At 42.4% G+C, this 26298-nt stretch overlaps 1 protein-coding gene across 10 annotated transcripts in view; it reads right to left on the reverse strand.

The window, feature by feature from the left end:
• Window positions 1-26298, reverse strand: part of DACH2 (dachshund family transcription factor 2) — a 333298-nt gene that overhangs the window by 57462 nt on the left and 249538 nt on the right. For all 10 annotated transcript variants that reach the window (XM_083484718.1, XM_083484717.1, XM_083484712.1 and 7 more), the window contains 3 exons: window positions 22508-22680; window positions 9788-9923; window positions 6737-6817 (listed from right to left, as the gene is read on the reverse strand). In XM_083484718.1, the coding sequence (XP_083340844.1) occupies window positions 6737-6817; window positions 9788-9923; window positions 22508-22680 (390 nt within the window). The remainder of the gene's footprint in view (window positions 1-6736; window positions 6818-9787; window positions 9924-22507; window positions 22681-26298) is intronic.

Raw genomic sequence — 26298 nt, forward strand, 5'->3', positions numbered from 1 at the left:
ATATTGGTGGAAACAGCAACTCAGGATATTAGTTTGCCTTTCCATCTGCTTGCCCTCTAGATTTGTGCCATTTATGAAGCACTTCTTTGCTACTCTTCTTTGGGGAGAATAAAGTCTGGGATCACCTCATGGGAAGCGAAAGACATATGCTGATATTCTAGACTGCGACTGTTTGAGGTGGTGGTGGGGGACTGATTCTTCTTGGACAGCATTCTGTTGAGTAGGTGCTGGAATCATATAAAACAAACACACCAAAAAGGCAGAGAGAAGGAGGTGGGGGGGGGGGGGAGAGTCAGCTAAGTTCCTGAGCCAAATCACTGATCTTTTCTTATCTTCCAACTCATTAATTTTCACCCCTTGCTCAAAAATGAAAACAGTCCATCTGAAAGACTGTCTATTATTACTGCAACCCCTCCCCTCCCCAAAACTATTTCCAAAGTTTCTGAAAGCAACAATAACAGATGCTGGAACGGTTGAAAGTATCAGAAACTGCAATGCCACGCAGAATAAAACTTCAAAACAAAAAGCAGAGGGGGAGAGCGATTTGTACATTATCCCAATAACTGGGAATGATTTCAGGGTTTAAAGACACAGGTAGACAGTATTTCACCCCTTATATAATAAAACTTACCAAATCCAACCTAGTCTCTACAAACAAATGCGGAAAGGATATGGCCCTTTCACAATATTTTCAGGCAATTGCTTTTTCAAAAAACAGTGTTACAAATTAGCTTAGATATCTATTGCTAAAACTTGGGCCGCTTGAGGAATCTGGCGTTCGTAAAAACCACTATGAACAGACTTCAGTTGCACCTTCCATGTCTGGTTTGGAAGTTAGCTAATTCCTGAAACTTCTGGAGCGATTTTTGGCTCGAAGTATGTTTGAAAGTGCATATTTTGAGGCAAAAATACATCTTAAAATGGATATTTAAATATGTGTTTAAATGCTAAATTTTCATGCTCATTAAAAGAACAATTTAAAATTAACAGATTAAAGCACAAATGGAATCGACTTATGATGAACACATGCAAAAATGTCATGAACTAACTTACCCATCCTCAGCTAAACAAAAGTGCCATAAATTCAAAAATGTAGAAAAGCGTTGGTGTGTTGTTTCCCTTGCCTATTTTGAACAAATTCATATTTTCCGGTTTATAGAGACTACATAATACAGGGGAGAATTAAACCTAAGGCTGCCGACATGACTTTTAGGGGCCCAGAACACTGCATGTGAATTGGGCTCTCCTTCTCACACTCAAAAGTGTACAAAAACTTGCATACACTTTGTGCCATAAGAACATTCATACCCTCTTTTGTAGGAGGGATAGAGTACACAAAATAAAAAGTAAGATATATGACAGACAGAATGCCATCATGTGAAGCTTTCCCCATAGATGTAAAGGTTAAAAAAGGTAAAGGATCCCTGGATGGTTAACCCCAGTCAAAGGTGACTATGGGGTGTGGTGCTCATCTTGCTTTCAGGCCAAGGGAGCCGGCGTTTGTCCGCAGACAGCTTTCCGGGTCATGTGACCAGCATGACTTAAACCACTTCTGGCGCAACAGGACACTGTGACAGAAGCCAGAGTGCATGGAAACACCGTTTACCTTCCCGCTGCAGCAGTACCTATTTATCTGCTTGCGTTGGCATGCTTTCAAACTGCTAGGTTGGCAGGAGCTGGGACAAAGCAACAGGAGATATTTCCATAATAGAAAAGGCCTAACCTGATGGATTTCTGCCTGCTATCCAGCTCAAGAGCCCTGTTCTTCCCCCTGTGCCAGTCCTGAATGGTGGAAAGAACTTAAGTTTCATGAGTTGTAAACTGGTTATGTTGCTGTAGACCTTTCGTCAGTAGATCTTATGTTAGCAGTACTAGATAAGAGTACATTTCGGATGGGGGTTGTGATCAAAGGAGATTGATGATTTACGGCAACTAAGCCCATGCCTGGAGAAATCAACATTAAATTCTTAAAAAGCAAGCTGCGCATTCTAAAAACATTTGTTGTGATCATTTATTTTTTCCTTAATAACTACAGCAATGTTACCAGAACAAGTCAAATAGCTACCACTTTCTTTTTCTTGTTTTGAGCAAAAAGTATTTCAGTCTTTGACATGAATCTCTCCATTTACAAGTTTTTACCACCAGCAGCAGTGAATCCCCCTATTTTTCCTCTATGGGTGCTAAAGCAATTAATCACCTCCCTTGCCCATTGCTGCTATAAGTTTAACCCCTGCCTCCACCAACTGCATTTACCTAAAAGAGACTGAATAGCAACACTGTACTACACTGCAAGCGGATCATACACTACTTGCCCCCCCAAAAAAAATAAGTATAGCATCACTGGGCTACTTTGTAGGGATGACATAGCCTACACATCGTCGAGAACAATCCTCCTGCTCCTTGCAATATATGGTAATGATTGATTTTATTTCCATTAGCAGGGCAATTACTTGATACCCACATACTGAAGAAGAAGCAGAAGAAGAAGAAGATAGCATGAAGCTTAATCTGAGTTAGAAAGAGCATGAATTCCTGTTTTTGCTGCTACTTTTGAGAGGACACACTACTGCCCTGTCACCACAACACTGCAGTTCTTGATTTCTCTGTTGTTGTTGTTGTTGATATTATTTGGATAGCAATAATAATAATAATAATAATTTATTATTTATACCCCGCCCATCTGGCTGGGTTTCCCCAGCCACTCTGGGCGGCTTCCAAAAGAATATTAAAATACAATGATACATCAAACATTAAAAGCTTCCCTAAACAGGGCTGCCTTCAGATGTCTTCTAAAAGTCTGGTAGTTGTTGTTCTCTTTGACATCTGGTGGGAGGGCGTTCCACAGGGAGGGCGCCACTACCGAGAAGGCCCTCTGCCTGGTTCCCTGTAACTTGGCTTCTCGCAGTGAGGGAACCGCCAGAAGGCCCTCGGTGCTGGACCTCAGTGTCCGGGTAGAACGATGGAGGTGGAGACGCTCCTTCAGGTATACTGGACCGAGGCCGTTTAGGGCTTTAAAGGTCAGCACCAACACTTTGAATTGTGCTCGGAAACGTACTGGGAGCCAATGTAGGTCTTTCAAGACCGGTGTTATATGGTCTCGGCGGCCGCTCCCAGTCACCAGTCTGGCTGCTGCATTCTGGATTAGTTGTAGTTTCCGGGTCACCTTCAAAGGTAGCCCCACGTAGAGCGCATTGCAGTAGTCCAAGCGGGAGATAACCAGAGCATGCACCACTCTGGCGAGGCAGTCCGCGGGCAGATAGGGTCTCAGCCTACGTACCAGATGGAGCTGGTACACAGCTGCCCTGGACACGGATTTAACCTGTGCCTCCATGGACAGCTGTGAGTCCAAAATGACTCCCAGGCTGCGCACCTGGTCCTTCAGGGGCACGGTTACCCCATTCAGGACCAGGGAATCCCCCACACCTGCCCGCCTCCTGTCCCCCAGAAACAGTACTTCTGTCTTGTCAGGATTCAATCTCAATCTGTTTGCCTCCATCCATCCTCCAACCGCCTCCAGACACTCACACAGGACCGTCACCGCCTTCACTGGTTCTGATTTGAAAGAGAGGTAGAGCTGGGTATCATCCGCATACTGATGAACACCCAGCCCAAACCCCCTGATGATCTCTCCCAGCGGCTGCATGTAGATGTTGAAAAGCATGGGGGAGAGGACAGAACCCTGAGGCACCCCACAAGTGAGAGCCCAGGGGTCTGAACACTCATCCCCCACCACCACTTTCTGAACACGGCCCAGGAGGAAGGAGCGGAACCACTGTATGACAGTGCCCCCAGCTCCCAGCCCCTCAAGACGGTCCAGAAGGATGTTATGGTCGATGGTATCAAACGCCGCTGAGAGATCCAGCAGAACTAGGAAACAGCTCTCACCTTTGTCCCTAGCCCGCCGGAGATCATCAACCAGTGCGACCAAGGCAGTTTCAGTCCCGTGATGAGGCCTGAATCCCGATTGGAAGGGATCCAAATGGTCCGCTTCTCTATGGAAAAAGATCACTTCTCTATGGAAAAAGATGGGGAGGCAGCATCAAAATGACACAGAAAGTCCCTTAAAAATTAACAGGGCAGCCTTTTGATATTGTCTGATTCTAGAGGAAAAACTAGTTTGACATGCGCCCCCCATCCCTGACCTAAACATGGCTTCAAAATGGCCCAGGAAATCTCTTCTGTATTGTCTGGAGAAGGGATTTCCTTGGCCATTCGGAAGCCGTGTTTGTGTCTTCTCTGGTTTGTGTGACTTTATGCTTCTCTATAGCGTTTGTCAAACATACCTCTGACTTCACTCACTGGTGAAACACACTGAAAGGTAAGGGTAAGCTCATAACTAACAAAGCAATTGCTTCAAATGGTGCCTGCGCATTTTGCTTCATAACTTTCATTCCACATGTGCTAGGGACACTTTTTTTTTTTTAATGAAAGCTCACAGTTTGGCTCCCCTGCTGGATCTGGACCTGTAACCCCTCTTCCCTGCCCCTAGGTGGTCCTGATTATTGCGGCATCCTACAGGGACACACTCTGAATTCTGCTCCCTACCTATTGAGGAACAAGATCACCTTGTCAGCATTTTAGTGCTTCTTAATATGGAGTGTTAACAACTGTAGCTGGATTTTGCACAAGTTGCCCTGCTAATTGTTATGGAATACCAAACTTTTGGAGTTACATTTAAGACGCGGGCAAACACCTCTCCCTCACTCCCCTGCTCCCCCACCCTGCCCCCATTACATGCTTTTAGTAATTTGCTCAATGACTGAAAAACTCCAAGCTACAGCAAAGCTGGCATTTTATGGCCTGCAGAGCTATAAATCATTTTAAAAATCATGATGATATTACTCAAACCAGATGTGAAAACATATGTTTGCCATGCTTGTGTAAATTGCTGACTTGTCATACTTAATAAATGTTGATAATTTTGAGTTAACTACATACCACCTTAATAATAACTTTGAAAACCTTCACAGGAATAAACACTATTATTATTATTATTATTTTTCTCGGTAAAGACAAACAGTCAGGGTATGAAAAATGAGGCTCACATTTCATACAAATATACAAATATTACGGAAGGAAATACTGTATACAAAACACAAGTAACAGAAGTATATAGGTAAGCTACACGGCACAGTGCAGATATGACTGCAGAATTTGCACTCCTGAACTGGCGTTCCCTATTTAATATTCATCTGCTTGGTATAATTTTGGTGGAGTGTGAATCAAAATTTGTATAATTTTGCCATATAACTTGCAATAATCTGTAGCCACAGGCTCACTCCAAAATGGGTGTTCTGGGGGGGGGGGACTGTATTCAGAAATGCAACTGTCAGCCAACTTGCTGAGTCACAGTAAGCACTCAAAATCTTTAGTCAGATTCATATTTAATCTATTTTTGCATACCATATTATACTTGAATTTATTTATGTAGACATGTTCACTCTGCTTTTCCATTCATATAGTCCTTCAAAGCAACAACAAAAAAAACAACAACCAGAAAGCTCAGACATCGCAAAACACACACATACACTCTTCAATGAATGCAGCAACCAGCAAAACTGGGGGAAAGAAGCAGCAGCAAAACCAGGACCTAACTCTGATAAGATGACCATCTGTTAGGCAGAAGACTCTGGTGACAAATGCTGGGGCACAATCCCAAGAGCCACGTTACAAGGGAACAGCCATAGCTCAGAGGTAGAACATCTGCTTGACATGCAGAAGGTGCCATGTTCAACCCGTAACACCTCCAGGTGAAGCTGGGGATTATTATTATTTTGCCCCCTGTCTGAAACCTCAGAGAGCTGCTGCCAGTCAGTGTAGACAATACTGAACTAGGTGGACCAAGGGCCTGGTGGTTATGTCCCTTTGTGCTTTTGAACCTATGCTGCACCCTCATCAATGCAGTAGCCTCAGGTACAGTGGAGGTCACTATCCTGTTACCACTATCAAAGTAAGATTCAGCTGCCAAACTAGGCAGCTTCTGTACATGGCGTGTGTGTGTGTGTGTGTGTGTGTGTGTGTGTGCACGCGTATTGTCCTTCACCATGGACAGCAAAAGTATACTGAAAAAACAGTGTCTTGATCTGGTGTCTAAAGGCAAGACAAGAAGGAACCAGATGGGTATTTCAATACAGGGTATGATATATGTAGCCTTATGGAGCTCAAGACCCTAATATCTCAAGGCTACCCCCGCACTACACTTGGTCTTGGTCCTCTAGAACTATTTGGGAATAGATACCGCCACCCAAGGGCATCAACATCTATCTCTGTGTTGAAATTATGTATTATTTCCGTCAACCTGTGTAAATGCTCTCTTCCCAATGAATAAAACCTGGCTCTTTTGAACTTCACGTCTATACTTGTGAGTTGCTTTTCTGTCTGTCCCTATCGCTGGTGTGTTTATTTCCATGAAGCTTGAGGCCTCAGAGGTCTGGATCAGCTGTTTTACCTCTACATGAAAGAAGCTCACCAATATCCCTAACAACTGATTGAACCGCGTAAGCAGAACTTGCAGCCTATGAACCAGACAGGGTTTGTTTGTTTGTTTGTTCTCCATGGTTAGAAGACAGAGTACAGAGGGGGCGGGGGGCTTTGCAACAAATGCCATCTAATTGTAATCTAAAACCAAACGAAAACTACACACTTAGCTACTGTGATCATTTTTCAACAGACAGGAAGAGTGCAGTGAATCCAGTATTTGATCCTTTGTGAAGAACGAAATATTAGAGGATATTACCTTTTTCCTTCAGGAGTTTCTTTGGGTTGGGCCCAGGTTCTTGATCCACAGGTTCACCCTCTCTATTAGTTGGCAGCATGCCTAAAAGAATGGGCATGACAGAGTGAAGAAGGAGAAAGAGTGAGGGTCATTGACCTGCTTATTTGCCAAAATTATAAACAATATTCTCAACATACAACAGTGAAGAGCAATTACTATATTCTTGGGGGCGCTCAATCTTCTTGAGATTGCTATTCAGGAACTGGAAATGTATTGTGCCACATACCTGCCACCAAGGATCAGGTTTTATAATGGACACTGCTTTGGCTAGTGGGTAAGAGATTTGTGAAGCCCAAGAGCTTCAACATAGCTGGCCAATTCATACAAAGTCAGATGGGAAAGGGCCTTCAGAGCACATCCTTTTAGTTATTCGGTGTCCCTTTTCCACTGGTGGCCCTTGACTGGGCTACATTACATCACAGCCAGAGAAATCAGAATAGTTAACTTTATGGCCACTGCAAAGAATTCACAGATGTTCTTAAAGCTTAACCCCACCATGATTGCAGTGTAGGATTGTGTCAACTGAAGCAAGCCTTAGCAGGAGAGATACCTACTCTTCCTACTACAAATGCTTTCACATAATTATTTAGTTGTCTCCTTTATCTTTCCCCCCAAAAAAGATATTTATTAAAGTTTTTAAAATATGAAAATGAAAAATAAAAAGAAACAAAACACAACATAAAAACAGTTAAAAAACAAATAATTTTCCATAACATATCTTCCTTACGCTTATTTCCCCAGACCTCCTCATACCTCCCTTCTTTGTATTCCACTTCAATTTGTTAGTTCAGCAAATCCTTACCATTAAGCTTTTACCCATTTGTAAACCTTTTTTTTGTATCTCCTAAAGCATTACAGCTGGAAACCCCTTAATTTCTATCCTAGTTGTCTCCTTTATCACCATTGATGATATTCTACTAATCTGCCTGAGGTATATTCAAATGTCAATCCATTTATGCTCTCTGAAATACCAAGTAATACTATTTCCTAGTGTGAGGGAGGTCACATCTCTAAGTGAATTTGCAAAATACTTTCCCCCACCTATATCAGTGATAGGTAACCTGTGGTCTTCTAGATGTTGCTGGACTTCAGATCCCATCAGCCCTAGCCAATGGCCAAGGATGATGGGAGTTGTAGTCTGACATCCAGAGGACCAAAGGTTCTCCATCCCTGCTCTGTGATCAATACTGGCAACTGGAGTCTAGTAATGGATGACAGCAAAATTGCTGTGGAACGTGAAAATGCACACCAGTTAGATCATTCAAATATAAACCACCACCATTTCTAGGAATTATCTTTCACTTAAAAAATAAAATAAAATGCCCGGTTCCCCTATTTTGTACCATGTTGGACACATTCACAAGTTCAAAAAAATCCATATGCACCATTTGCTCATGCACCTTGTATGATCAATTCTGAAGTGGTTGTGTAAGAAGGCACCTAGTGTTAGGAGCCCACATTATCCCTTCCATATAAAAGCCCTACACATTAAAGGTAGACTGGGGCTATGTTTTCTGCCAACAGATGTACTCCAACACCCCTGTGCCCTGCTATAATGGCATGTTCAGTGAAAATCTGAAGGGAGCAGCCAGCTATACTCCCACTGGCCCCTTCTCCACATCACTGGGGCTCCCAAACAGGGGGCTCTGTCTTCTGTGAGAAGGGAAAAGCCAGATAAGCACACTCGCCATGAGCAAGGCCATGAGGCTTAGCTCCATGCCACCCCCAGGGTTTTTTCCAGCAGGAACTCACCAGAACTGAGTTCTGGCACCTTTCCAGTGGGCACCATTGCCATTATAAGAGAACGAAGGAGGTGTTCGTGGTACGTTTCGGCACCTATTTTTCTAGAAAAATAGCACTGCGCACCCTCCATCCATTAGTCATACACATGAGAAATGGGAGTCTAGGGGTATGGACAAAATGAATGGATTTTATTTTTTTTTGGAGGGAGGGAATTACCAATTCTTGCAGACAGGGGGAAATAAGCCTGCAAGCACAATACAAAGAAAACCACGAAGAAAGTGAAAAACTGCAGATGAGTTGAGACATGAGTGATTTCCTCTGAAATGTTCAGATTAACTAATTAAGAAGAGTGATTCATTGAAATCATTTCGGAAGAAAAATGCTTTTAATAGACCGGAGGATTTAAGGAATTGGTAATTATCTGTAATTCCTCTCACTTAATAGACAGATATAGACAGCTAGATGGTTAACAACCCAAACTGATGGATGACAGTTCAAAGACAATAATCTTTGCCACTGAGATTTTTCTTTTAATGTAGCACCTGTAAAATCACATGGATGAGGTAACTATATGATATTTGGCTTTCTTATTTTCTTTATTGATTTAAAATTACATTTGTCATACTTAACAGAACTATTAAAATTCTATTCTAAAATATTATTATTATTATCAACATACTTTTCATGACTCTGATGAATGTTTGTTGTCAGAGAGCAAACATTTTAAAATAAATATGGCGATTTTCAGGTTGCAATCAGATTGCAGACTGAGACTATAGGAACGTAGGTAGCCTGCCTTACACAGAGTCAGACCATTGGTCTATCCAGCTCATATTCTTTACTCGGACTTGCAGGAGCTCTCCTAAACTAATATAATCTGTTTCCTAAATTTTCCAGGGCTGAAACCAACCAGAGCATATTCTGTGAGGAAGTACTAAGTATAACTGTTACCTAATTAAATTGGATTCAAGCTTGTATCATATTCCTCTCTCCACTTAAAATTGGGTGTGCAATCTTCCTTGGGAATAAATCCAACTGAACTCAGTGGGATGAACTTCTCTGAGAACAATCTTAGGCTTGTGCTCTTAAGTGGCTAATCTAACTGATTAAATGTTATTGCCACCCACAGTCATTGTTTGCATCCTTTGGATATATGCTCACTTCCTATAATTAGCTTTCTTTCCACCTGTCTCTTGTGAGAGATCTTTGACAAAGGACACTTCCAGACAACAGTGGCATCGGAACAGTCGCCATGAATAGGGTACCAACCAATTCTATCTGATGTGTTGTCAAGCTGCGATGGAGAACTTGAAATGCTGCTGCTCTGGTGTGAAGAGGCATGACTCCCGGGCCGCTGACTCTCTTCCATGGATGGGGCTGGTGAAGGGCTGTCATGAATTCTCTCCTTTAGAAAGAAGAAGCACATTAAAATAAAGTATTTGGAGTACATCACTGCTGCCCCAATTCAGACTGATGGCTAGGCCATCCCCCAAACCTATCAGAACACACACATACATCTGCCAAGACAGTACTATCATAGGTGCATCAGCAGAAGAGGCAGAGAAGGGTAGTCAAGAGGGAGAGCAGGAATGCATGCTGGCATGGCTCTGTTGCAGTGCCTTTGAATACAAGGGGGACTCAAGACCACTGGGAATAGCAGGTAGGGAGAGTGCTGCAGGTGGCTGTTCAAAAGGCAGTCAGGCATCAACCAGCCCCAGAGTGCTCTGGTGAGAGAATGTCAAAGGTAGAAAAGAGCCCAGAGAGGTGGGTGGGGGGAGTGCTTTAACTCCACTCCTTAATACCTGGGGTACAAGCTAAGGCAGTGGCTGTGTGAGATGACCATGTCATAGTAAGCAATTAAAGCAATCAAATAGTATTTGGTGTTACTTTAGAATACACTTTCAAGATCAGTTACCCAAAGGGCAGACTTTTTTTTTTTACCTCCAATGCATTTTTATGCTGTACACCAAGAGTTGGGTAGCCTGTGACTCTCCAGATCTTGCTGAACTACAACTCCCATCAGCCCCAAACAGCACGGTCAATGGCCAGGAATAGTGGGAGTTGTAGTTCAGGAGGCTAGCCACTCCTGCTGCACAACTTTGCTGAATTGCTTTGTGTTCTGCTCTACGGATTGGGTCCACCTACATCTGCTAGGCTCTACCTCAAGGTTTGGCAAAGTCTGAGAGGCTCCGTCCTTAGATCCATCAAACATCTCTCTCTTTCTCACCACCTCTTGCAGCTCTGATCTCTCTCCGTTCTGATGCCAGACCCTGCCCAGTGATTTTTTAATTTTAGGCTCTGGCTTCCCAAGTCAGTAAGGTATCCTACTATACGGAATACAGTTCTCTGTTTCAAGTGCTGATTGATCCAGGTCCAATTTAAAGATAAAAAAGAAGGGAGATCATGAGTCCTGAAGCTGCCCATCAGTAGTTAGCAGCTGGACAGCAGACTAAGCAGGCACACTGGTCATAGTTTCAACCCACTATTTAAATCACAGTAATTATTTCCAATTTTCTATACCTACAAATTAACACATGCAAATTTTATGTAAATCTATCCTCTTTGTGTCCTCTGTTGGTGATACATGTCCTCTTGGGAGGGGAGGGCCACTACTCAGTGGTAGAGCATCTGTTCTGCATGCATAATGCCCCAGGTTCAATCCCTGGCATCTTCAGGTAGGGCTGGGGGAAAGTCCCCTCTGAGATCTTAGAAGCTGCTGTTGGTCAGTTTAGACAACATTGAGCTAGATGGTCTACTGATGTGACTCAGTATAAGGAAGCTTCCTCTATTTTGGCAATGTGTTAAGATGCCATGCTACTAATCAAGCCTCATATTTCAAGCTCTGCTTCCAGCAGGCTGTGCAAGGGGTCCTAGAACAGAGTTTCCTAATTGCAATACTGTACGTAGCATTTGTCTATTCCAAACACACGGCGCTGAAAATGTTGCCTGAAATTCGTTTTTTTAATAGGATAGTTATTGGACATTCAATGCCAAGTGAACCTCAAAATCATGTAACAGATGCCTATCTATTATACAGTGGTTAATCCTCAACGGACATGCTTTTTAACTCATTATCTCTTATTTAATGAACATACAATAACTAATAAAACTTAAAAGAGAAGCATTTAATTGCTGTACTATTTGTCTACTAATTAAAAATATTTGTTAACCTTAAACAGATCGTAATCTATTCAAGGCCTTTTGTGCCTCTGTATCTTGAGGGCATTTTTGATTTAAATCAGTTTGAAACAAACATTGGGTGTTTTTTCCTTCTCTCTTCCCGGGGGACCTGTAGGATATTATTGAAGATTATAACTACATTGGTAAGAAAAGGAGGAGAACAATAGGCACTACTATTTTGGGTAGTGAAAATGGCCTCTGGATTAAATTACCTAAGATGAGAAAGGACCTGAGAGAGAAACAAGGAAGCGTTGGTTCTGTTTTTTGAATTCTTCCCATCTATTGCATGCATTTGAAGAGTTTTTCCCCTTAAGTTTCCAACCCCTTACTCGCCCCAGAGAACCCCTTTGATTCAAGACTTTAAAGCAGAACCCATGGATCTCCAGATGTTGTTGGACTCCAACTCCCATCAACTTCAGCCAGCATGGCCAATGGTCAGGAAAGATGGGAGTTGTAGTCTCTGGCCTAATGGAACAATGACAGAACAGCTTAACTTGCAAATAATGAACCCTGGAAAGAGAAAGCAAATTTGCATCATTGCTAACTAAACCTGTGGGCACATGCATGATGTGAGAAGGATTTCCATTTCCCAGGTAGGCAGTAGTGGAGCTCCCTAGAGGTCTGGACTCTTGACAAACTACATTTAGATGGCACTTGGTGATAAATGAAGACCCAGCAATGAGAACCAGGATGTGGATTGAGACGTTCTCTATAATGGAAGGCAGTTGTGATTCTCTTTTTGCCCCTTAATATATGCGAGCGGTTTCTTCTTTGCACGTAAACAGATCCATTTTTCAGCCCCGTAATCAGTATGCATCTATTAAGCTACTTAACAGCAATGAGCTGTGGTTCATTAGGTAGCTACTGTTGTGTCTCCGTCTAGTTAAAATTTCACAGCAAGTTAATCTATTTTATTACAAATGAGAACACAAGCGATAATGTCCCCGCCATTTTCCAAACACAGGGTTAACAGTATTTGTAACAAATCAATGAGGACATTTCAATAGAAAAATTGCAAAGCTCAAAGCCTGAAATCTTTTTTTTACACCTTGATGACTTCATTCTGTCGTTTCTGAATTTTACAGCCCCGTGTCACTCTTCATGTATTTCAGTTTTGTTCTCCTGAAATAGCTGTTGTTCCGCTAGCCCAATACATTAAAGGCTTCTTTCTGAATAGCAAATTACTCAGAGAGAAGAAAATATCAGAAAAGTGCAAGGGGAACCTGTGGTGCTTGGGCTCCAGCTCTTGTCAGGTCCAACCAAGCATGGCCAATGGTCAGGAGTGGTAGGAGTTGCAGGGGAACCAGAGAGCCACAGATTCCCCATTCCTGTATTAGAAGACTGCTACAACAAAACTAAAGCCTGCTGTCAATAGGATTGCACTCTACTTGAAGAACCAGGGTTGCAGTCTGCAGGTCCACCTGGGTTGCCAGGTGGAACACATGGCCAGGGGCAAATTTGCACAGCTTTGGCTGGAGTACCAGCTACACCCTTTCCTAGATAAAGTAGACCTGCATGGAACTACCTTTGAAGAATGTTTGGAAACTTCAACTAGTGCAAAACGCAGTGGCAAGCGTACTATCTGGGATTTTGGGGGGGGAGCACATTACTTTATCGTTGTCTAATCTGTGCTGGCTTCCAGATCAATTTTGGGGACAATTCGAAGTGCTGGTCTGTCATTATTATTATTATTATTATTATTATTATTATTATTATTATTATTATTAAAATTTGTATACCTGTAGATTTCAGGGCGGTTAACAACATAAGATTACCACCACCACCATCTATCTATCTATCTATCTATCTATCTATCTATCTATCTATCATCTATCTATCTATCATCTGTCACCTGCCTTACACAGGTGACAGATGATAGACAGATGCTGTCACCTGCAGAACTTCTTAGGGTGGCATGAGTCTTAAAAGGGCCGCTTTTCCAATCTTAACACCTGAGAGGATCTGTAGGGAAGGAGGTGGTATTTGAATCTTACTTCAGCACTGGCAAAGGGACAGCGTCCTTCACTGCACAGAAGGGCATCAGGATGGCGTAAGAATTAAAGACAACTCAACTGTGCTCCAACATTTTGCCACCACTCCACGCCATCAGCATCTGCCACCTGATGCTCCAGCAGCCGGATGGGAGAGCCTTGCTTTCTATGCTACCGTTCTAAAAGCATTTCTCTTTGCCAAGGCTTTCCAAGATTAGTCTGAGAGTCATGTATATTGCTGGTTATTGTGGATATGTGAAATTACTGCATTTCTTATTGGTTTCACATTATTTCATTATGCACCGTTTTTCTTACTTTGGGTACATTGCTTTGCATTTTTAAAATGTTGAACACTTTATACACATTGTTCAAAGTAAAATAATTAATAAATAGCTCTGTCAAAAAATTACCAGTTCTCTCTGTTCCTTTCTCATTCCATACAAACTGAAACTGCGGCCAGTTTAAAATAGACAAACACATATGGGCTTAATAATAATAATAATAATAATAATAATAATAATAATAATATCATTTACCAATAAGTGTCCTATTTCCCTTTGTATCCCCCCTTCTAAGATATGTACAGAAATGCAACCTGCAGGACATTTTCTCATACCCTACTCCCCTGCAAATGAACTGCTGAACTTCAGCAGACCACCCAGTCATTAAAAAGCATTTAACATTACCTTTAGTCCTACTTTAGTGCTGTTAGTGTGCTGCCAAAGCTTTCTGTAGCTGTTATTGGGCAAGTGGCGGTTGTGTGTGTGTGTGTGTGTGTGTGTGTGTGTGTGTGCATGCGCGCACACATGTGATTTAACTGTAGGAGTTTGCATGAGAACATTGATGTTTTATTTGCATTTTTATGTTTTAGTTTTAAATGTAAGTCACCCATGAATTTGTTAAGGGGCTGTCTGGAATGCACTGGCTAACTGTTCCCACTAGATGCCAACACCCTAAAGGGATTCATACATGTGGAAGTATTGACATTAGTGCTCCCATTTCCATGGATGGAACCCTATGCATATACACCCATGTCTGCTTCAAATAGATAAGATCATGCGTCAACCATGGGGGAGTGCCAGTACTCCCCAACCATGGGGGAGCCCCAACCATGGGGGACTAACCAGTAGTGTGTTAGTCCATGCATTCTGCATAGCCCCTTTATAAGTTCAGTACCAATGGGTACCACATGACAGAAGATGGCTTTTGCCAGGGCCCAAACTACCCATTCATAGTGATCAAGTCAGCCAAACTCACAACAACATATACATAACACACAGATACACACACATACAGAGCATATCTATTCTTGACATAATCAACTTGACCTTAGTACTTCCAGCAGTGATATTTCATAGTATTGATCTTCACTTGTGTGCCAAGTGTTTAGAGGAGCTGTGATGCTAAGGCTTGCTTGTTTGTTTTTATTTCTAGTGCAGCTATAATTACTCATCCAAATGTTAATCTATTAATGAGTTCCTTAAGGACTTAATGGCATTTCTCTGCTGACAAGTGGGTTTTGCAGCTCTGTCTGAATACTGGAAATTTTATTCATACATTTGTCTCGATATTTCTTTTTAATTTATGCCTTTCCTCTTGTGATCTTCTGGGCAGGGCAATGTGGGAGTTAACTCACTAATGAAACTGGAGGCAGCATAACAACATCACCCTGCTTCAGGATCTTTCTGAAAACAAAAATGAAGAAACTTCAAGATTGTGATTTTATAGGGAAAGTATGGCTTCCCAATGAACACAGAATACCTTTGGTAATGTGAATTATCTCTTCAAAGTGATGTTTTCACTGTGGTGTTTTTAATGTTATTATACCTGTTTGAGGCTGAACTTCTCAGAAGGAGCTGAAGGCTGCATCAAGGGTAGCCCTTTGGGTCAATCTTTTGACAACCAAACACAGTGATACCTCTGGTTATGAACTTAATTCATTACGAAGATCCATTCTTAACCTGAAACTGTTCTTAACCTGAAGTACCACTTTAGCTAATGGGGCCTCCCACTGCCGCTGTGCAATTTCTGTTCTCATCCTGAGGTAAAGTTCTTAACCCGAGGTACTACTTCCGGGTTAGGGGAGTCTGTAACCCAAAGTGTTTGTAACCAGAGGTGTTTGTAACCCAAGGTACCACTGTATCCTTTTGGAATAGTGTTTTCAAAGAACCTCCCTATACAACATGTGAGAGGGAAAGATGTACCATGCTGAACAGCCTTGTCTAAAGATTGGCACATCTCTCTGGCTATGCCCCCTGGCACCCACATGTTCAGCTAAATTTGTGAAAGCAACATGGGAATAGTGGGCACTTTTATTCCTTTAAAACGGATGCAGAGGTATCATGGGGTATGACCAAATGAGCATTTCCATGTTGGGAGTGACTAGCCATCACATTCCCATTCCCCACAAATATTCAGAAATGGTGGAGCTCTGAACTGTTTTGCCCATGTAATCCTTGTAACCACACGAGAGAATCATCCAAATGTTCCATAGAATCCCACCACCAGGAAATGGCAACCATGCCACAGGTAAAGTATAAATCAGGCTTAAATTGGATGGATGTGTTTCAATTCAGAACCTCATGTGAGCTACAACCTGCATATTTAGCTTCAGGAATGTAGACTTTCCCATTCTTTTTAACACAGGGGCAATCCCAATGAATGAAGCTCTTACGGTGGAGTTGGGGGATCTCCATGTACACAGCAAAGCTTCTCATCCACAGCATATCCCTGGAGCAATGATCTGAACTTCACACTTTTCTAACCTACCACTTGGTTTACTAAAGGCTTACCAGACTACTGTGTAACCATGACTGTCAGGGATCTTTCTCACTAACTACCTCTTGCTTTTAAACTGGAAACAGAAAGCTAACCTTGGACTTTCTGAATGTGGGTCACCTGCTCTACCTCTGAGTATGCAAAGAACGTGCTCTACCACAATGTCGTTGTCCCTCCAGAGGAAGTAACTTTGGTATCAATAAAATGAGTAGTGCTGTTTAGGAATTATGCCTTGGGGGAGGGGCGGGGGGAGGACTATCAACCTGAAGGCATTAACTCCACAAGCTCATCTCACCCACCATGTCCCAGCATGCACCAGTTCCACTCTCTCTGTTCCCAACCTTCTCAACACTGAACCTACATAGAATGCTCAGCATGGTTGGGAACTCTGATAATCAAGGGTGTCTAACTGAATGAATACTTCAACTCATGTCCAAGGGATGCAATGAGAAGCCCCTTTCAGACTTTCCCCACCCAACACAAGAAGATTAGGAAGTGGATAAGATGTTTGGGGCAGAGCCAGCATGGATGGCCCTGTCCCCCTGCCCCCTACAAGAAGCATTTCCTGTTCAGGCCCGAACTGGACTTTTGTTTCACTATAATCTGAAAGATTACCTCCACCTTCAGCATGCATTAGCTTTTAATACCAGATGTTCACTTACTAATTTCACTGCACTGTGACCATTTCTCATCAACTCATTAATTGCCAGCTGCTCAGCCAAAGGAAAAACAACAACCCAAACAAACCCATAGATAATCAGAGGATATTGGTAAATAGCCAACCAAGAACACACCACTTTGGCAATTCTCTGTGAGTCGAAGAATAGTAACAGACATTTCCTTTGTGCTATTATAACATTTCCTGGACTTGTTATCAGTATTGCTGCTCCAGATAAGTGGGTGGGGTGGGGGGGATCTTTGTTAAAATAAAGGTAAGAGGACATTTAGTGCAGGGATGGGAAACTTCTGGCCCTCCAGATGTTGTTGGACTATAACTCTCATCAGCTGTGGTCAGCAATTAAAATGGTTGGGAATACTGAGAGTCACAGTCCAGCAACAGCTGGAGAGCCACAGTTTCCCAACTCCTCATTTGGAGGAATAGTCAAACTACATTATATGTCAGTCAACAACATATGTGATAAAATCACATCAAACAGACAGATGGGTTCAGCAGGGGTGGCATGGATTAGAAAAGTGGAAACTTGAGTTGAACACCATCTTCCTTCTGCACACCCTGCTGCAATTTCCTTTTGGCATCTAGTTGGTCACTGTGGAACATATGAAACTGGAGCTTTGCTCAGGTCCAGCAGGGCACTTAGTATGTTCCAAGTTTGCTTCTGTGGCATCTGCAACCCCTTGGGGAGAAAATAATCTAGAAGGTTTTCCAGCTGTCTCTGCAGAACTAGGTGCACAGTGAAGAGCAAGTATTGAAATCCAGTATATACACTATTCCCATCACACAGCTGGGAGACCGTTTTTGCTCATTTGCAAATTATAGGAATTGGGTGGGTTCCTGTCCATCAGCATTTCGAATAGTTTGTAGGCTAGCTGCAGGCTTATTCTTGGAAAGCAATTTTATTTTGTAAGGAAGTACTGAATTCAAGGTCCTGGAACAAATGATGAACAGTTTCTTTGCTAAGACTATGGCAAGGAGGACTGGTTGATGTGAGGCAGTGTTAGTGGTTGTTTCTCTGCCCATTCCATTTTCCTTGTCAAGAAAGAGAAAGCTAGAAAGCCTCCCAGCTCTTCTCTGTGTACAAAATGCTGGTGCAGGAGAGACCTTCCAACTAATACTGAACTCAGCCAGCCAATGCCAACAGCACTATAAGCCAAAAACTGGGCTACTGAGAAACCACTGGTGAGATATCTGCCTATTTGGGGGAACTCCAAGATTTGCAGAGGTGCATGAAATAATTAGAAAATTCAAAAAGGACTCCAAAATAATAGCAAGAAACAAAGAAACATGTGCTCATACAGTGAAGGAAAAGCAGGGGAGGTGAATGCATACTGAGGCTGTTAGCTGAGACTCAACTGGAGCTCAAGACATGTTGCAACACCCACACCCTGCCATGGCCACCCCATACCCAAGCTCTGCACAGAGGATTCAAGAGGCCAGAAAAAACCCCACACCCTTATAGCATTGCTTTGGAAGTCCCATTTGCCTCTGGCTGCGAAAAACACAAGGAGGAGGAGAAAGAAGAAGTCAGCTGTACCTGTTGAGATTTGAGGATTGCCTTCCTCAAATCTACATGGGTAAACTTGGGAGGGGTGAAGCAAGCCCTTCTAGGCATCTTAAATGCACTGCCCACCCTTCTTTTTGCCTAGCCATTATTTTCCATCACATGGTTCACTTTCTTCAAACTAATTAGGCTTTTCTCTCTCTCGAGCTCCCTGCAATCTCCTTCCTACTATGAAAACATTCCTTATTTGATGCTGTGTCTGACTGATTAAATGATGTTTCCAGGCTTAATGACGTTAATGCTATTTCCAGCCCACATTAGGGCTATATTTGTTATTAACAACAAACGCTGGCGGCTGAGCCAACATTAAAAGGACCTGAAGCACAGTAAAAGGCTAATAAGCGATTGGTCTGACAATATTCCCAGGTTAGCTTTTACAGAAAAGCATGTGGATTTGCAACTCAAAATAGCTCTCCCAACATTAAAGACAAACACAGCGCATTGGTTATTATTTACCAGAAGCTACCACTGAGCTTTGGAAGAACTGTTATCTGGCACTTATGGGTCTCAAACCTGCATCCCCGAGGAAGAAGCATCGATTCCTCCTGCTATACCATCACAATGATTGCACAGCAAACTGAATAACTGGGAGATCTGCAGTGTTCTTACCATTAGGCACGTGTATCAGTAAAACTACTACTACTAATATATTGATGCATTTGAAGTGCCATAATATCAAAGTGCCTCCCCCCACCCCAGTGTTTGTTTTTTTAAATGAACGTAGAATCAAATGATTTTCAAGATTACATGGGATCTTGGAGGTCAACCTCCCACTGAGTGCAGGATCTATAATGCAGAATGCAACAATGGGAACAGTCCGTACCATACAATTAAAGCACATCCAACACGCATTTACAGAACCTGGCTCCCCAACCCCGCGAACTGTAGTTTCCCATTCACAGAGCTACGATTCAATTAACAAACTACAGTTCCAAGCATTTTGGCTCAGACAGACTCAGGAAGACATGCGCTTTAAATGTGTGTTGGATGTACGATGGTGCAGACCCTGCCTGTTCGTATCCCTGACAGACGGGTGGCCAGCCTCTGCTTAAATACCCGTAGTGAGGAAGAGCCACCATTCCCCAGGGCAGCCTGTTTCCACTGTCAAACAGATTTCACTGCCATGACATTTCTCCTAATGTTTAGTGTGTTTTCTTCCAATTTCCACCCATTAATAATAATTCTAGCCCTGCCTCATGCAATGACAGAGAAAAAGTCTGTCTGAGCCAAAAGGTTGGCCGAGCTACAAATATGGCTCTTATCTTTGCACAATAATAGGATACATTCCAGACCATGCAAAGGATAGGGGTTTACCTCCCCACCTCTTCCCCCTCTGTATCTTTTATCTAGACAAGCAGGAGTGGCTGCATGTCACAGGGTGGTATGCTCACTAGTGGACACTTTTGAGTGCTAAGCATCTTCACTTTTATGGGTGAGTGGGGATTTGGACTGGGGCTTGTGTCGAAGTTCAGACTTGGAACCTAGGGTTTCCTTAGAGGAGGAGCGGAGGGAGCATCAACTCTCCCTCAGCAGATCTCCAGGCCGCCAGCAATCCTGACAATGGAGTCACTGCATCCAGTGACTGCATCATTAATGAAAATGAATTCAGACTAATGACAATGGAGTCCTTAGATCTAGGCATCAATGACAATGGAGTTACTGGATAAGACATGCGTGGCAATGGATTCAGACCAATGACAGTGGTATTACTTCACCCTAGACTTCACACCCTAGACAGTGGTATTACTTCACCCAGAGGGCTCCACACCAGTTACCTAAATTTCTGGAAGGCTCATTCCACCCGGAGTCATTAGGAAAATGAAGAAGGTGAGCCAGGAGCTTCAGGGCCATCTGTGAAGTGCCCAGGTAGCTTCATGCAAGGCTACTTAGCAGCAGAGATAATTACATATACAGTGGTACCTCGGGTTACATATGCTTCAGGTTACAGACTCCGCTAACCCAGAAATAGTACCTCGGCTTAAGAACTTTGCTTCAGGATGAGAATGGCAGTGCTGCAGCAGCCCCCATTAGCTAAAGTGGTGCTTCAGGTTAAGAACAGTTTCAGGTTAAGAACAGACCTCTGGAACGAATTCAGTACGTAACCAGAGGTACCACTGTATGCACCTGTATGGATCAGGTTCTGGTTGAGAGTTAGGAAGGGGGTGGAGTCTCTGGCTCCTATGTAACAGCTCCAGTCATAACAACACCATACATTTAAAACACTATTATACCAGCTTTAGCAGTCATGGTTTCCCTCAAAGAATCCTAGGAACAGTGAGGGTACTGAGAGTTGTAAGGCGACCCCATTCCCCACAGAGCTACAGTTCCCAAAGTTCCCTGGATAGAGGCATTGATTAAACCACAATGGGAAATGCATGGTGTAGAAGATGAAGCCTCCATTAGAGCTTCAAGCATCCGTGCAAAGCCTTCCTGAACTGGGGAAATGAGAAATCTTCCCATTCCTAGTCCTACAATCAACAACCAGCTTACACTCAATTCAGTTCATTCTGCGTTTCTTAAAGACATATCCTGCAGAACAGGGAGTGCTAACATTTTGTTTAAAATTCTGATCCCATGGATGACTTACGGCAAGCCAAGATTCAAAGAGAGGAAGTTTCCTCAGCGGGACTGTAAAGGCAGGGATTTACAGTAGAGTTTTTGACAAAGAGTCTTTACTACAGAAGTGCTAGTAGGACCTGCTAATCACATTAGGCTAGATTAAAGATGGCAAGGAAGGCTTTCTAAATGGGCCTACTGTAGCTCTTCCTAATGTATAGTGTTCTTGTCAAGATGAAATCAAATTTCATAGTTATGACATTTCTTTCCAGAGTACTAAATGTTAACTTTGCTGAGCAGGCACATTTTGCAGCAGGGTAGTGGTGAAGGCAGGGAGAGGCAGCTTTGTTTTAGATAAATTAAGGCAAGGAGGGAGATACACACGATAACCTCATTCAAAGATGTCCATGAAGCAGACTCTTCTGACACTACAGAGAAGCAACTAACTTATACAACAGCTTGCAATAGGGCTTGCACAATTCAATCTATTGATTGCATTAATCCCATTTAAACATTATAATTGAAGTGACATATGGACTGATATCAGCAAGGCCCACACTGATGCAGGCTCTGGGCTGTCGTTTAACAACAACACTCTTGATTCTGGAGTCTGCCATTTTTGTTTTCAACAATGCCATGGATGATGACTCTATTCCAGGCATTCTATGGGGCGGGGGAGAGGAGAAGGCTGCTCTCAGGAACTGTCGGCTCCACCATAATTAGCGCGTGCGCGCGCGCACACACACACACACACACAAACCCATGAAGGCTGAAGGAAGGAAGGTCTCAGTAATCACCACTGTTGTATGGGCCTATGGCCGTAATAAATAAATATAATAATATATATAATAATCACCACTGTGCTCTAAGTACTTGAGATGACTCCATTCATTGTTTCTATCATTTTCCAATTGCTCCAATTTTTGCTGTTTGGGGTTCATATATGTGTAATAACTCTTAGGACCTTGGAACTTCACTTCCTACTTCCCTGAGCTGTATGATTTGCAGAGCTCATTACCTATGCATGACAAGTCACTCCCCTAAACCTTGCTGACCTGAGAGACATTCCCCTTGAACTAGAAACAGATCATCTCAGGAGAAAACCCAGTTTTTCTGTATTTATTTTCTCTGTGTGGAAAAGAGCTTGTAAATATGAGGTCCTCCCTTCTTGCTGCCAGGGTATATTCCAACAAGAGCTGCACCATGTGATTATGTTGATCGTGTAACTAAGCTTGGAGCCTTACCTTTATAACTGAAGCTCCTGCTCTTGAAAGAGGACTGTGCATCTGAGCTGCAGCTGCCATGTTAGCTATAGTGTTGAGATGGTTCATCTGATTCATAGCCATTGCCACCGAAGCAGGAGGTAGGCCAACTGGGAGAAGTGGGTGGGGCATCATCATAAAAGGCAGATCTATTCCTGTGGGGGGAAAACAGGCTGTGGATCAGTTAAATATTGTTGTTGGTTTTTTTCATTCCTTAATAATCTGACATTTTACTCAAGACTGCAACTGTTCCATGGAATTAATAATCTATCAGATCTTTTCCCCAGCAAATTGCAGGTGGGGTGATAAGAAAATTTGTGGTATCTGTGGATGTTACAAATAAACAGATGGGGACGGGAAGCTACATAGAGCCACAGGGCACTTTTAAAATGTTGGAAGTTTTTTTCTGTCTGCACTGGAGGAGATGGAGGAAGAGGATGATGAAGAAGAGAAGAAAGTGAGGGAACACAGAGAGACCAGAAAGATATAGAAATCTGTGGCTTTTTCTTTGGGGTGCTGAAAAGGAGGTATGGAATGATGCCCATTCTTTTTCCATCTGTTAATCATATAGACGTTGGTCCATTTGGACTGCCCTCATCTGCCTGCCTTCTTACTTGCAACCAGTTAGGGGATGGCTCCTTGTCATCTCTGGCTCCACCAACTGTTGACCCCCCTGCTTGCCATTGCACTAGTCCCAATGGGCATTAGCCACCACTTGACACATATCATTAATAAAATATTGTGTTTTTAAAAAATGATTTAAGATAACCTAAAATGATTAAGACCAATCATTACTTCCCATCCAGGTCAAAAGTGTGTGTAACATCTTGACCTGGAGTCCAAAACCAGATAGAGAGGGAGCCAAACAGACACTCTGAAACACAGAGCTCCATCCAAGACCATAACCTCCAAATAGCTTCCAGAAAAAACTGTATTTTCTTGTTTCAGTTGTCATGCAATGGCCAGGACTGAACAGCTATAGGATATCTTGAATTTCATTACGGTGTGTTATCTTGGTTTATTTTTTAAGTATTGCTACTTTCCTCAAGCCCTTGGGGAAAGGTGAGGAATAGACATTGAAATAAACAAATCCACACTGCAAACAGATGGCATTTTCAAGGGGCAAAGCTTTCTTAACAAAGATGGAGATAATATTTTAAGCAGAGTGAACCTGGGCATAAAACACTGACATAAATGGTAATTACAAAAGACCAGAAACACAGACAACTCAGGTGTATAACCCAGGTTAAAAATATGCAGCTGCAAGAACATGTCAGTGGAAAAAAATTCTTCAGTCAAAAAGATTCATTGTATAACTGACCAGCAAAGCATTGGTTGCTCTTCCTGTTAAGTTTTACTGATGGGATGGCTTGTTTTCAAATTTATAATTATTATGAACTTATTATGAACTTTTAAAGTGTTTTTGTGGCTGAGGGCATTTTTAGCTACCTTTCTGGTCCTACACAGATGGAAAACAGGGCAAACACATTTTAATAACTATTAAGGGAAGGGGTGATCTCCAGGCTCATTCACATTAATCCAAATCAGCTTTCACCAACATGGTGCCCTCAAGATGTTTAGGGGCACAACTCCCTTCAGCCCCAGACTTCTTGATGAAGGCGACACAATTATTCAGGTATCAACTGAAATGAATCTTGAGATAATCCCCCCTGCCTCCTACGCTTTGGGCTTCAACACACGCATACCCTTTTCTTCCTGCTCATGCGATACAAGGGGAAAGGAAATGTGCATTTTAACCTTAGAATATCTAGGACATCATACTGCAGTTTGATCTGGGTTTCTGTTAGTTAACTGTGGTTGGATTAGAAGGGTCTGGCAACTTCTGTTTCAGTGTATCTGAAGAAGTGTGCATGCACACGAAAGCTCATACCAAGAACTAACTTAGTTGGTCTTTAAGGTGCTACTGGAAGGAATTTTTTTTATTTTGACTGTGGTTGGATTGGCAGCTTACTTTTAAGGCTTAGCTTTTTCCTCTCCTCCTCTCATGTGTGAAAAAGAAATATGTGTGGGGATTCTGACAGCCTGAGGCTTATTTATAATTAACCATACTAATAATTTTATTATTTGTACCCCACCCACCTGGCTGGGTTGGCCCAGCCACTCTGGGCGGCTTCCAACAAATGCAACATTAAACATTAAAAATTTCCCAATACAGGGCTGCCTTCAGATGTCTTCCATAAGTTGTATAATTATTTATCTCCTTGACATCTGATGGGAGGGTATTTTCAGGGTGGGTGCCACTACAGAGAAGGCTCTTTGCTTAAACCAGCGATGAGGAACCTGTGGCCTTCCAGATACTGCTGGACTACAAGTCACATCATCCTATGTTGGTTGCCCCTGACAGGAACTGGAATCCAACAACAACTGGAGGGCAGAACGTTCTCAATTACTGTTGTATATAAAGGATGGGGAACCTGCACCCCTCCCGATGTTGTTGGACACCACCAGTCCTATCCAAAATAATTTGTGGTCAGGGATGATGGAAGTTGTCATCCAGCAACATCTGGAGGGCCAGAGGTTCCCCATTCCTAGTATAGACTGTGCTTGTCATATGGACTCAATGCATTAAAGGGCTGAGTAAAGCAAAACCAGAAGGTGTGATTGTACTTGGAAGACAAAAGAAAGCCACTGTAGATGTTGGAGCACCAGCCCTCTCACCACCACTTCCAAGCACAGACGTGAAATAATTTCCACTGTCCCTCACAGGAGTAGCAGTTATGCAAGACCTTTTTTAAAAAAAAAATCCTGAGAAGAAATTTTGTGCTAGAGATGGACAGGGATGTATTACACATCCATCTTTAGCCCCGACCCGACCATTTTTATATTTATTTTTTCAGCACGTTAATCTGTTTAAATGTTATGTGCACCACAATCTTTGAAGATAGGACTGGATCTGAATTTAAACACAAATTAATCTGATTCAGTGTTAGTCATTTGCTTTGCATTTTATGATTTTATAATTTTTCTGGTGTTTCATTGATTTTATTGTACACTGCTGAGAGGTTGCCAGTTTAGAAATGTTAACAGAAAATGCTAAATAAATAAATAAAATTAACTGGTCACTTAGATGGGCTGTGGAACAGTGTGTGTGACATCTCTTTTCTTTAAGCAGTTCTACAACCTCACCCAACCCACCAAGCTCATACAAACGTAAGTCTTTGTTTCCTCATTGATGCCCCCCACAGCAGTCTGGTAATCTTTCCTCATACTCCATGGAGTTTTCAACCCTCCCAGACACCATCTGTCCGCACTGAGTTGCGTGCCTACTTAGAGTCCAATTGACATGCAAACTAAATGCAAACTACAAACGGAATTTAACAGCACATTGCCAGTTTTAAGGGACAATACATCAAGTGCTTTCAAAAGGGGGTGTGAAGGAAATGCATCTCATGTTCACAAATCAGACATAATGCCCGATATTCAATAAACCCTTGAATTGTCTTACGGAAGACTGCTGAGTGATCAGCAAGACAACAGGGTGATCAACAATAATAATAAAAATAGTGAAATAATCTGAAAGGAAGGAAATAAATTTCATTTGCAGACCTTGAAAAGATACTAGATACTACAAATGTGTTGAACTCCTCAGAACAGAAAATGAAATTTAGCAGTATATAGAAGTTAGCTACTGTTATTCAGTGCGACACAAGAAGTCTAGGGTCTATCTTTTAGCCAAACAGGGGACCAGAGAATGCATTATTATAAGAACCAGTGCAAATTGCTCAGTGTGTTCAACTAACGTTGGGAGTGAT

This window comes from Podarcis liolepis, assembly GCF_965112155.1.
Source record: "Podarcis liolepis genome assembly, chromosome: Z".
NCBI classification, from domain to species: domain Eukaryota; kingdom Metazoa; phylum Chordata; class Lepidosauria; order Squamata; family Lacertidae; genus Podarcis; species Podarcis liolepis.